General features: G+C 35.1%; 1 protein-coding gene across 1 annotated transcript; it reads left to right on the top strand.

Moving 5' to 3' along the window:
* The first annotated feature begins 4,919 nt into the window (after window positions 1–4,919).
* Window positions 4,920–12,494, top strand: LOC114725086 (protein transport protein SEC23). The gene is made up of 12 exons (XM_028911548.1): window positions 4,920–5,847; window positions 5,935–6,108; window positions 6,596–6,757; window positions 7,462–7,604; window positions 8,849–8,924; window positions 9,059–9,231; window positions 9,345–9,426; window positions 10,162–10,239; window positions 10,705–10,866; window positions 10,950–11,213; window positions 11,438–11,542; window positions 11,682–12,494. The coding sequence occupies exons 1-12, from the start codon at window positions 5,074–5,076 to the stop codon at window positions 11,826–11,828; spliced, it is 2,340 nt and encodes a 779-aa protein (XP_028767381.1). The 5' UTR covers window positions 4,920–5,073; the 3' UTR covers window positions 11,829–12,494.
* The last annotated feature ends 231 nt before the right edge of the window (window positions 12,495–12,725 follow it).

Raw genomic sequence — 12,725 nt, 5'->3', positions numbered from 1 at the left:
CACAGCACCTATAATGGCATTATTCCGATTTGAAACTATCGTTGTCTCCACTGATCTTGTGATGTTTTTGACGTTCTGGAGAAACCAAGCCTAATCATCATATGTCTCCCCACTGACTATAGCATATCCTAATAGAAACAGTTCATTGTTCGCATCATATGCATTAGCTGAAATCAATGTCCCCCTGTAAGGACCACTTAGATGACATTTGTCTATATAAAGTATATGTCGACCCCATTCTAAAAATCCATTAATTAAGCATCCATAAGCAATGAATACCCTCTCAAATTTGTTACTATCCAACCCTTCCCATCGAGCAATTGTGTTTGGATCAGTTTCAATAAGCCTTTCACAAATCCAAGGAATCATCATGTATGAATCCTGTGCACAACCATGTATTTCCCTCAATGCTCTTTCTCTACCCCTGTATGCTTGACTATAATTCAGTCGCATCCCATATTCTCTATACAAATTTCTTCTAATTTTATTAGTATTCTTGTCTATATTACACCTCAAAGAATCTATCATGATTGATGATGTTAAGTTTGACCCTCTAGAGTGAGATACAACCAAGCTGTCCTGTGCATAATGCACATGCTCACTTCTTAAGGTTCTAATTATTAAGAACTTAGAATCTTGTCTTTGTCCCATTGAGTATGCACCCATATACCACGGGCATCCCTCCGCCATACACTTCACAATGATCTTTTGTTAATTGTTCTTCACAAACTTGTATGAAAACTTCACAGCAATACTGTACCTATATAGTGCTTGCCTAAGGGCCACTGCATTAGGAAAAATTTTTCCTTCTCCAATAACCAAACCCTTTCACTTTGTTGAATTCATTTCCGGAATTGGAGTTGGCGTCATTTCTGAACCACATGGCAATGATAGTGGGTCTTCACTAACCACATTAGGTGGAGACATGGATAATGTATTTGAACCTCCGAACAAGTCTTCCATCCTACATAACAGACAGGTCAAGGGGTCGTTAATGACAACCTTCGATCACTATAATAACAACTTATGCACAACAGTTGACAATAGCTAATATTACTTTGAAATTTAAATAACACGACTTACACATGTTGCTCTTCTATTACAACATCCCTTGTTAGTTGTGAATTTTGATCTCCATTTTCTCCTATATATACATGACCACTGTCGCCATTGAAGTTAATCAAATGTTCTACTCCTTCATCATCTACAAGGTCCACAAATGTACACTCATCAAAGGTTATTGTGAATTTCATAACCATTCCATTACTTTTTTTTTCCCACAATTGATGCTACCATTGTTCTAAATTCTCCATATGATGTCCCTTCCTTTATCACTCTTGTTCTCACACCACCTCCAACATACTGTGTTTCACCTTTTAGACCATTAATAAATTATCCTCCTATATGGAGGTAGTAAAACAATTGCTTCCCACTGGAAGTTGCCATCCTTGATATCAACCTGCCACAATCACTTGTTAATAACAAGTCATATAGTTATATTAACAATCTTCGATGTACCCATTAACAACACATTTAACCATCACATTTGAGGGGTTACAAATAAAATATCTGTTATTTTCCACTCATTTTCATCTGCAACACAGCATCAATGACCCAAAAACAAGGCATCATTCACCGAAAAACAGAGCATTGCTTTCTAACCCTAGCCACACATAGTAAAACCACACCTAACATGATTAAAACCACAAATGACTAAAATGAGCCTCCCTTGATATTTCTAGTGAGTTGAATCACATCCTTAATACCCACATATCCACACCCAATCAACTTTTTAGACCAACATTAAACTTGACACTGGTTGTGTACAAAAGAAGAGAAATGTTGTTAATGATGAGACCTACTGAGAAGATGAAGAAATAATGTGGCTTGTCTGCAATGGAGTACTAACACATACCTCCCTTTTTTTCTTTCAGAAGCTTCTCTTCCTCGCGCATGCATAACAAACAAGCACACTAAATGAAACCAATCAGCGTCTCTCCCTCTTTTCTTTCCTTTATCAATGACTGAGGGCAAGTACGTAATATCACAATTGAAATTATTTACCCAGAGGTCCCTAGGGACTTAGGAGGAATTTGGGGATTTCATGGGACCTTTCGGTAGTAAATTCTCTTCTATGGGACTCTACAGTAATTTTCCCTTTATAAAATGGCCACATAGGTGTTCATGATTGACTTGCAATTTGAAGTTTGCAAGCAAGTTCAAATAATTAAATTGAGTACATAAGTCCTAGATTATGCAATCAATATGATTCCCATTAAAATTGCTAATGATTGTTCCTCAGCTTATCAATAACTATATGTTTAGTGGAAGCCTCCATAAATAGCCAAGTCTGTGAGAGCAAAATTTCTATCTTAGTATTGGAATAATTGATTGTATATATTTTCGCATGTAAATGCATCAAACCAACCAATTCTCCTAATATAATTGGCTTTTGGTTAAGAGTCACATATTTTCATCTTCAAATGTGCAATATCTATTATTTCTTCACAGTAATGCACATAAATGGATATTAAAAGTGAGTTGGGAATAATGTTAGATAAAAATCTCATTCTTCTTGTTTGTCTCTGAATGAAACAAAAGAATATTTTTAAAGGAAACTTATGAATTTAGGAGAGCTATACTGCATATTCCCAATATAAAGGGGAGAAAATGAGTAGCTAGAAAAGAGAACACATAGAATGCATTTTTATTATCAAATGTAGATCCTCAGGTACAGTAGTATGAACTATAAATTCATAAAGACTTGCTTTCATAAAATATTATTAATATATGCCAAATGTAATTATTAACCTAAATGAAAATTCTTGATTTTCAAATTCCAACTACAGGGGCTCCTATTTTTTTTTTTATAAGACATGCCTACAGTATGAGAAAATGATCGGTTATAAAAGAAAAGTAAAAGGAGCAAATCATGAAGATGATTATACTAAAAAGACATGAATTGTGAAAGAGGCTAAGACATAACTATTTGACCATTAAAAATGTTTAAATACTTGAAAAAGAGATCCCGATATGTTATGTTATAAAAGAAAAGGAGACCGAAAAAGAATAAAATTGTCAACAATAATTTTAGTGATGATATCACGTGATCAAAAGAGGATCTTATATGCAAGTTCGTATGAGATATAGACAAAAAAAAACAATATGCCAACATAAAAGAAAAAACATAACGTACAACATTATAAGGGGAATTTATGTATTTCTAGACCAAGCACTTGAAATGTAATGTTAGTTTATATAAATGACCATTTGTATTAAAAAAAAAAAGAGAAATGTAGTCTTGTGACAGATTAAATTTTTATGTACCTTATTAATATGACAGTTTGATAATATATATAAAGATATTTCATATGTGTCTAAGAAATATAGTGAATCATTATGTAGCGAAATTTTATGTAAATCTCACAAAGATTTGAATTGCTGTGTAAGTTCAAAATGATCCAACATATGGATATATTTGGATCACAATATATAAAAATCCTTGAAGGATTTAAGTTTCTAGAAGTATACAATTATATTTTCAAAAATACTATTCAATTAAGTTAAATAAGTCTCCTATGTAATATAACTGATTTAGTAAATATTAGTTACAACAATGATATTAAAATATTTTAAATTGCCCATATATAAAAAGATCAGAAATGAGTTTGTTATCATTGCTATTTACGTATTATGTGTTCTGATAGTTGCAAGATTTTTAGATGTAAACTAAAGATCTATTTAGACCTGTAGAAGGTAATGAATAAATACTTGGTCCAAAAGTATTATATTTTAGTGTCACTAAAGTACTTATGTATCTAACTACTCATACAAAACTTAACACATCATTTCCTAATTAGCATGATATAGTTCTTTACTAACATGACATTAAAATGAAATTAAGTTTGTTCTTTGTTACTTCAAGAATACTGCGGATGTGATATTATTTTATATGAATATATCTAGGACTAATCTTATTGGCTACTAGATAAAGAATTCTTATGTGATCTTCATGTCGAAAGATCATAGCATGATCTATATGTCAGTAGACTACAAGGAGACTATTTGTCTCATGATTTTCAAAAGATTATAAAATTTATATTTGATGTCTTTATCTCACTATAATATTTGAAAGGTTTATTCATTATATTCGACTTTACAGGCTAAAAAATGTCAATTGATGTTGCCAAGATGAGAAGTTGATGCATATTGTATTCTTTTTTTTTCCTTGTCTATAGTTTTATCCCATTAGATTTTTCTAATAAGGTTTTTAATGAGGTAGTACTGCATAATGTACCAATAAATGATGTACTCTTTTTTTTATTAGGTTTTTGTTTCACAGGATTTTTACTAGTTGAAATTTTTTAACGAGACACATTCATATATAATAGACATCTAAGGAGAGTATTATGAATATAAAAATATTTTTGTGGATGTCAATATATTTTCATTATTTCTTATATTTCCTATCATCTCCAATATTTCTTATCATCTCTATATCCTATAATTATCTCCTATTATTATGTAATTTATAGATTCTACTGAAGATATAAAGTTATCCTTATAAAAAAAAGAACATGTATTCAATATTTTAAATGGAACGAGGAATACTTTTACATTCTATTCTCTCTAATTTTTTTTTTGGTGACACTATTCTCTCTAATTTTGTTCTTTACTCATCTTCTCTTTTTTCAGTTTTGTAACAACTTTATTATCATTTTTTTTTTAAAATCATGGTTCACCATTCACTTCAGTGTTCATACTTGTTTTTTTTTTTTTTTTCTTTCCTCCCTTTGATCAGCAGTGTTCATACTTCAATATATCCTCTAGAAAACAAATATCTGTAAATGACTCCTATATGTTTTTGTTTTTTAATCACCGTTCCAAAACGCATCTCGTTCTTCCCTCGCCTTCGCGGTGACCCTTTCTCCGTCATTTCTTCCGGGGTCGCCCCTCTATGTTTTTTTTCCGAGAAAGAAACAAAATTGGAATCTGATTGTATTTACTGCAAGGTAAAGCAGAGATTTCGCGCAATTCAATTCCTTTGTCATCTTCGTCGGGATTCAGACCACGATGTCGGAAATGGCGAACACAGATCCTGAGGGAGTCGATGGAGTCCGAATGACATGGAACGTGTGGCCTCGCACCAAGGTCGAAGCTAGCAAGTGTGTGATCCCACTTGCTGCCTCCATCGCCTTGATCCGTTCTCACCCTGATATCCCAAGGCTCCCTTATGCTCCTCTTCGATGCAAAACCTGCTCTTCCGTGCTCAATCCTTTCTCGCGCGTCGACTTCACTGCCAAGATCTGGATCTGTCCGTTCTGCTATCAGCGCAACCATTTTCCTACTCACTATGGGATGATCTCGGAGACCAATTTTCCCGGCGAGCTCTACCCACAGTACACCACTGTTGAATACGTTCTTCCGCTATCAACGAACCCTAATATGTTCGGGAACCAGACTCTTGATCCCCATCATCAATTGCAGCCATCCCCGGTTTTTGTTTTTGTGCTTGATACATGTATGATCGAGGAGGAGATGGAGTTTGCTAAGTCCGCGCTTAGACAGGCGATTGAGTTGCTACCTGACAATGCTTTTGTGGGGTTCGTCACCTTTGGAACCCAGGTTCAAGTTCATGAATTGGGCTTTCCAGAGATGTCCAAGGTTTATGTTTTCCGTGGCAGTAAAGAGATTACGAAGGATCAGATTTTGGAACAGCTAGGTCTAGGTGCTTCCGGGAGGAGAACTGCCGGAATTTATCAAAAGGGAGTCCAGAGTGGACCCCCTACTTCAGGTGTCTTGCGATTTTTGCTTCCTGCATCTGAATGTGAATATACTCTCAATTCGGTGGGTTTTGTTGCAATTTATATATTTCCTATGGTTGGTTCTGGAATTGCATTTTGACAAATGGGTTGCGACTGTTATGGTTTCCAGCTATTGGATGAATTGCAAACAGATCAATGGCCTGTTCCACCTGGCAGTCGTTCAGCACGGTGCACCGGAGTTGCTTTAAGTGTTGCAGCGGGGTTGCTGGGTGCATGTACTGTTGGGACTGGGGCAAGAATCATAGCTTTGGTTGGCGGTCCATGCACAGAAGGACCTGGCACGGTAAAACAGTCCTTAATTTTTTTGTTTTCTTAGTTGACTGATCGTATAATTTGTGTTTTATGTTATCAGTCAATAAATCGGTATAATGAATATTTTCAAACTTCAGTATGAGTAAAATGTTGCAGTGAGAGTTCAAAGCAAATCATTGGCCAGTTGGTTGCTAAATTCTTTTGTAGTGCTGCACTGGCATCACCCGTGGTCTTTTTTTGTGTCCATAAGGGGATGCTTTTGAAGGATTCTGAACTGCTTGCTCTAATTTTCTGGTATAACTCCATCATAGGATGTATGATATATAGTTAATTTGCAAGCCTCAATTCAGTTTGGGCCAAGCATTGTAAGAGAAACCAAAGCAGAGAAATCACGTCTTGTTTCATTCTCTCTCTTGAAAATATGATACAAGGGCATACGAATTCAAAATTTTTGCTTATATTCATAGGTACAGATAAAGTTCTATTCAATACTGAAGTGATAAAATAATTCCTTTCAGATTGTGTCAAAAGATCTATCTGATCCAGTGCGTTCACATAAAGATCTTGATAAAGATGCAGCACCATACTTCAAGAAGGCAGTGAAATTTTACGACAGTCTTGCAAAACAGCTGGTTAGCCAGGGCCATGTCTTAGATCTTTTTGCATCAGCGCTTGATCAGGTGTGTTTCGGGATCTTATTTTCTCACGTTTCTATAGTTGTTTTAACTAGTTCTTGTCTTAATAATCAATGTTGATGAGTATTTTTTTTAAGGTCGACATGTTATTGTCCCTAGTGACTTTACCTTTCTTTCTTTCCTTTGTTGTTTTTCCCCGGTTAAAGGTAGAGCTTTCATGATGGGGAAGCTGTTCTGGGCTGATGCCCTTATCATTTTTCTGCTGTTGATGCTTTGCATTAGCTGCTCATTAGTTGTTTTTTCCCCTTTAAAGGAATGTATTAAATGTTGTTATTAATCTGCTTCTTACATTTTTTTCGGTTGAAGGAAACAAAATAGAATTTTGTTTCACTTATTTTATTTGGTCAAGTTTGTGTAGCATTTGTGATCATATTGATGTTATGATGATTGTGATGCTTGTTTGTTTCCTAGATACATGCTCATGGCTTATCATTCTTGAATTCTGACAGTGGGCCGCTTATGCAGTTTTTATGTGCTTGAATTATTGTTGATATTGTGATCTGAATTTTCCACTTCAAGACACTGAAGTTGTTACATCTATTTATAAGCCCAATCATTCTAACAGCTAGCCTCTTATTCTATTTTATTAACTAACTATAACTACCTATTCCGTTGTTATGATACCATATCATAAGTGTATGTGCTGGTTCTACCTCTTGTTCTCACTTTTGCGTGTTTGGAGTTTATAGGTTGGAGTTGCGGAGATGAAAGTTGCAGTTGAAAGGACAGGTGGCCTTGTTGTTCTGTCTGAAAGCTTTGGTCATTCAGTATTCAAGGACTCCTTTAAGCGTGTTTTTGAGGATGGTGAACAATCTCTTGGTCTCTGTTTTAAGTGGGTATTCTGTATCTTAGTCTCTTTTTGGATGTGGTTGCTTTCATTAATTCAATTTGTGGGTATTAGTGTTTATTTTTAGTTTTTGACATTCCCACTTATTGTGAAATCAATATTTTCTAAAGTGAAGAAATATCCCGCATTTATAAAATAAAAGCCTGAGATGATCTCAACTATTTATTTAAAATGTGGAACAGAATAAATGAAAGCACATTCACAATACTAAGTATATTCTCAACTAATTCCCTCGTAGGGAAGCAATTAAAATAATACAAGGTGATTGTACGATAAATGAGTATATCCTCAACTAATTCAACTATATATTCACTCTAAATAATCACATTTAATTTCATTGGAAATAAAAGAAGAGATTGTACGATAGCTCATTTGGTTCTTAAACAATATTTCTCTACCCTTTTGCAACGCATATAAGTCAGAAAAATGACATAAAAGCCTCCTGCATTTTTTCACTGCAACTAAAACAACTCCACGTGTTGGAAAATCTGTTAGAATGGTAGGTACCCTAGTGGGATGAGAAACCCTTTTCCAAAAGTTAGCTGTTGAGATACGAGAGCCACTATACTTAAGAACCTCATTGAGCAACCCATACCAGTCAATGTGAGATTTAGGTATTTTATATTACTTTGGTCACTATAATAATATATGTTGAATTGTATATTTTCTCCGTTCTGGCTTTGTCGGTTTCAATTTCAATTTTACTCAAAACAGGTTGCATTATTTGAGAAAGAGGATGAATATGGAGAGAACAATTATCAGAACTTAGTTAACTTATGAACTATGAGGGGGGACTAGAAAAGGCAATTCTCTTTAGTCAAATAGGGGGGTTTTGTGTGATTTCTTACTAATAAGGATCTAAGAAAGAGAGAGAAACAAAATCATCAGCCATATACCTAATAAATGAAATTGAATGGTGAATCCACCTCTCCTTCCCCTGCTTCTCCCATGAAATCAGCTGTATACCTAGAAACAATCTAGTTTGGTTTGAGGATGTATATTTTGGGGCTCTAGGTTTTAATAAACAGTGTGATTACACAAGTAATGATCTGTTTGGTCTTTATATATTCATAAGGATTATTATTGATTGTATCTTTCTGCTGTTGTTGGGATGCTTAAATATCATTTCTACTTGGTTAGTTCAATTTATGAGTTTATTTATCTTTGTCTGTATCTATCTGCGTCCTCCTCTTTTCCCGTCAAACATTCTCACTTAAGTTTTGCTTCAGTGGAACCCTAGAGATAAATTGTTCCAAGGAAATAAAAATTCAGGGAATAATTGGACCTTGCACATCATTGGAAAAGGTTAGACCATTTAATGTTTCAAACCTCAATTTCCCGTCATTTTATGATATTTTGATAGGAGTTTTGTCGGGTCTGGATGAGTGATATCATTTAGAACTTTCCTGGACCTTTATAATGCTGATCACTTACTGCAGAAAGGACCTTCTGTTGCCGACACTGTCATCGGAGAGGGGAACACAACAGCATGGAAGATGTGTGGCCTTGACAAGAGTACATGCCTAACAGTGGTGTTTGATCTTTCAACAACTGATCGTTCAAACACTTCAGGAGCTGTCAATCCCCAGTTGTACCTGCAGTTCCTGACAAGGTTAGCTTGGAGGATGTATACTGACAGTTAAAATTAATTAAGCATACAACTGCGTGCTTCTTTCGTCTTTCTTAGTAGGTATCAGATATCAATGGGTCACTTTTGGACTGCAGTTACCAGGGCCCAGATGGTCAATTAGTGCTTCGTGTTACTACTGTAACTAGAAGATGGGTAGATAGTGCTGTTAGCTCTGAGGTAGTTTGAGTTTCTTTTTAATTTTGCCTTCATTTTGAGCAGCTCTGATGTAGTTTATGATAACTTTGAGAAGCTTCAATGAATTCATTTTTTTTATTGCTGTCAATTTTGATTGTCAAATTGTGTTCATACGCTTAGGTAAATTCCATTAATTTTTTTGGTGAAGAAAATCCTTTTGTTTTCTGTGTACATACTAGTTATGTCTGTCTCTACATTATTAGTGTTTCTTATTTCTCTGATTTAAAAATTGTTGGTCTGTTTGGTCCCTGCAATCTATCTGGCAAATGTAATATTCTACAGTTGTGTTGAGTCTCACTTGTCCCAATGGCTACACTTTAAGATGTTTCACTTAGTTCCAAACTAGTCCAAACTCTTCATTGATCAAAGTCCTCCATAAAAAGCCTTTTCCAAGGCTGGCTAATAATTAAGCTTTGAAACCAATTGATAGTTACTTGAGTGAGATGAGGAACTTTTCCTCAAAAGCTAGCTATTGAGGTGAGAGTACCAGCATCTTTCAATGCTGCATTGAGCATCTCATTCTACCTTAGTCCCCATCAGATACCATACAGGCTGTTAGTGATGGTCATTTGTTTTTTGGCTGTTTCTTATCCAAAGAAAATACTATTGCTGTGTTTATATGGACATTTGGTGGTTCTAATTTTTTCTCCATCATCATCATTCGTTGTTCATATATAAATAATGTGTTCACTAAAGAAGAAATTTTCTTCTGTTCAGGAATTGGTACAAGGATTTGATCAAGAAACTGCTGCTGTGGTGATGGCTAGATTAGCTTCCTTGAAAATGGAGACGGAGGTACATCACAAATTGTGTTGTCATATAGTGATTAATTCAATATTTCTAAATCATCATTGTTGCGAATTATATTCTAATGTTGCAATAAGTGTTATTTTCATCTACGGAAAGCTTATTGTTTAGAGTTACAGGGAGATTAGGAGAAGTGGTTATGTTGAACTGATGTTTATGTTAATTGTGTTTGTTGAACCCTTCACTAGTGGGACTATATATTTTTGGAATGATTTGGTAAATGTAGTATCTCTGAGACTATTTCGATTTGTCCGTTTAATTATTCTAGCCAAGTTTTGATATTTGACAGTGATGTGTTTTCTTTTGCAATGATAACTAACTGTTCTGAGAGCAATTTATGTTTCTTTAATATCATTTTTCTTGTAATGTGATACTAATAACAGTTTTCTTATGCCCCTGTTGGATATGTCATACTCAACCTTCTAGCTAAAAGCATCAATCTTGTTTGATCAGGAAACATTTGATGCCACACGTTGGTTGGATCGATACCTCATTCGTCTTTGTTCTAAATTTGGTGACTACCGCAAGGATGATCCATCATCTTTTACGTTGAATCCATCATTCTCATTGTTCCCTCAGTTTATGTTCAATTTGCGACGGTCACAATTTGTGCAGGTACTTTGTCTGGAGATTATTTTCTTTTCACAGTTATGAAACTTATTTAACTCTGATATGTGAATGATGAAATTTGTTGTCAGGTTTTTAACAACAGTCCAGATGAGACTGCCTACTTCCGCATGTTGTTAAACAGGGAAAATATTAGTAATGCTGCTGTTATGATTCAACCATCTCTAATATCATATTCATTTAATTCACTACCTGCACCAGCACTGTTGGATGTGGCTTCCATTTCTGCTGACCGGATTTTGTTGTTAGATTCATATTTTAGTGTTGTCATTTTTCACGGGATGACAATAGCTCAGTGGCGCAACATGGGATACCAGAACCAACCGGAACACCAAGTATGTGTTTGGACTTGGCCTATTGGCTAGTGAAATGATATTCATATGAAAATTCTTATTTAACCAATCAGATACTTGAAGGCAGTCTGTTAATTGGGACTATTAGTTAATTTATAATGGAAGTTCATGCTTTAGGCAAGAGCTTTACTTTTTGGCTTGTCTCCTGCTTGCATGTGGCACTGTATTTTATTCCTTCTTACCTAATATATTTATTATAATCCCAGGCATTTGCACAACTACTGCAAGCTCCACGTGATGATGCTCAATTGATCATTAGAGATCGTTTCCCTGTCCCTAGATTGGTTGTATGTGATCAACATGGCTCCCAGGTTAGTATGCAGAAAGATCTGTATGAAACATGGGTCTTGTTGGGGACAATTTTCAATATCTTCTACTTGTCCATTATGCTTTCCAAAGTCTGGATTTTTCTTCATGGGTATTATTGGGGGTGTCTTTGATGATGAACAGGCTAGATTTTTATTAGCAAAGCTGAATCCCTCTGCAACTTACAATAACGCTCATGAGATGGCCGCTGGTTCAGATATCATCTTTACTGACGATGTGAGCCTTCAAGTCTTTTTTGAGCATCTTCAGAGGCTGGCTGTGCAATCTTAAGAGCGGATGATAGTATAGACTGGCACTGTTTATAGGTTCTGGACTTCAATTAGCTAAATTCGCCAAGGGTATATCATGCATTGTGCTGCTCCATTCAGTTATTTTGCTTTCTTTCCTTTTGTTTTCAAAAGAGAGGGTTAGAGCCCATTCCAGTGGAAGAAAAAGGAAAGAAAATCACAAACACAATTCTTTAGGGTTCAGATCGAGGCTGTTCCTTAGAGATAATAAGAGGGGTTCAAAAGTATGTCAGAGTCTTGGGTGATTTGGGAAGAAAGGGTAACGAAAATGTATGTTGAGGTTTTCCTTGCGTCAGCAGCAAAGCAGATGAGAGATGGTTTTTGTCCCATTTTTTTTCCCTGCCTTTTTATTCATTCCCAGATCTGAATTTTGAGTTCTCTGTCTGGATTAATTTATATAGCTATTCTTACATGCTCTCTGGGTTGCATAGTGCATTTTTTTGTTAGTCACTGCAGGAGTTTGGTAATAGTTCCTCTTGAGAAGTTTTGTATATGGTGCAGTGGTATTAGACATATCCTTCACTGAGTATTTTTTAAGTGGTTCTTTTCATCCTTTATGTGAAGGTTTCATTGCATTTAGGCCTCAGCATTATAAAATAGCTATAAGGTTAATTGACTTGAATACTATCTGCTAAGGACATTATTGTGATATTTTGGTTCCCTCTTTAAGGGATTTGGATCCGGTGCCTAATTTCCTCAAATTTCCGGCAAATTTGATTATAAAATAAAATATAAAAATAAGGTAAATGTTTTGACTTGTACATTGCGCTTAAGCAATTAAGAAAGATAGGCATTGCATGAGATTAGTTCCCTTTTCGAGTCAAGAAGATTATAACTGGGTTTGGATTCATGACAAATTAGTTACAGGTAAAATCATGGT

This window comes from Neltuma alba, unplaced genomic scaffold, assembly GCF_004799145.2.
Source record: "Neltuma alba isolate B1F8T4 unplaced genomic scaffold, ASM479914v2 tig00012222_pilon, whole genome shotgun sequence".
Classification (NCBI taxonomy): Eukaryota; Viridiplantae; Streptophyta; class Magnoliopsida; order Fabales; family Fabaceae; genus Neltuma; species Neltuma alba.
The sequence above is the reverse complement of the archived record's forward strand: the minus strand, read 5'-3'. Positions and strand labels throughout refer to the sequence as shown.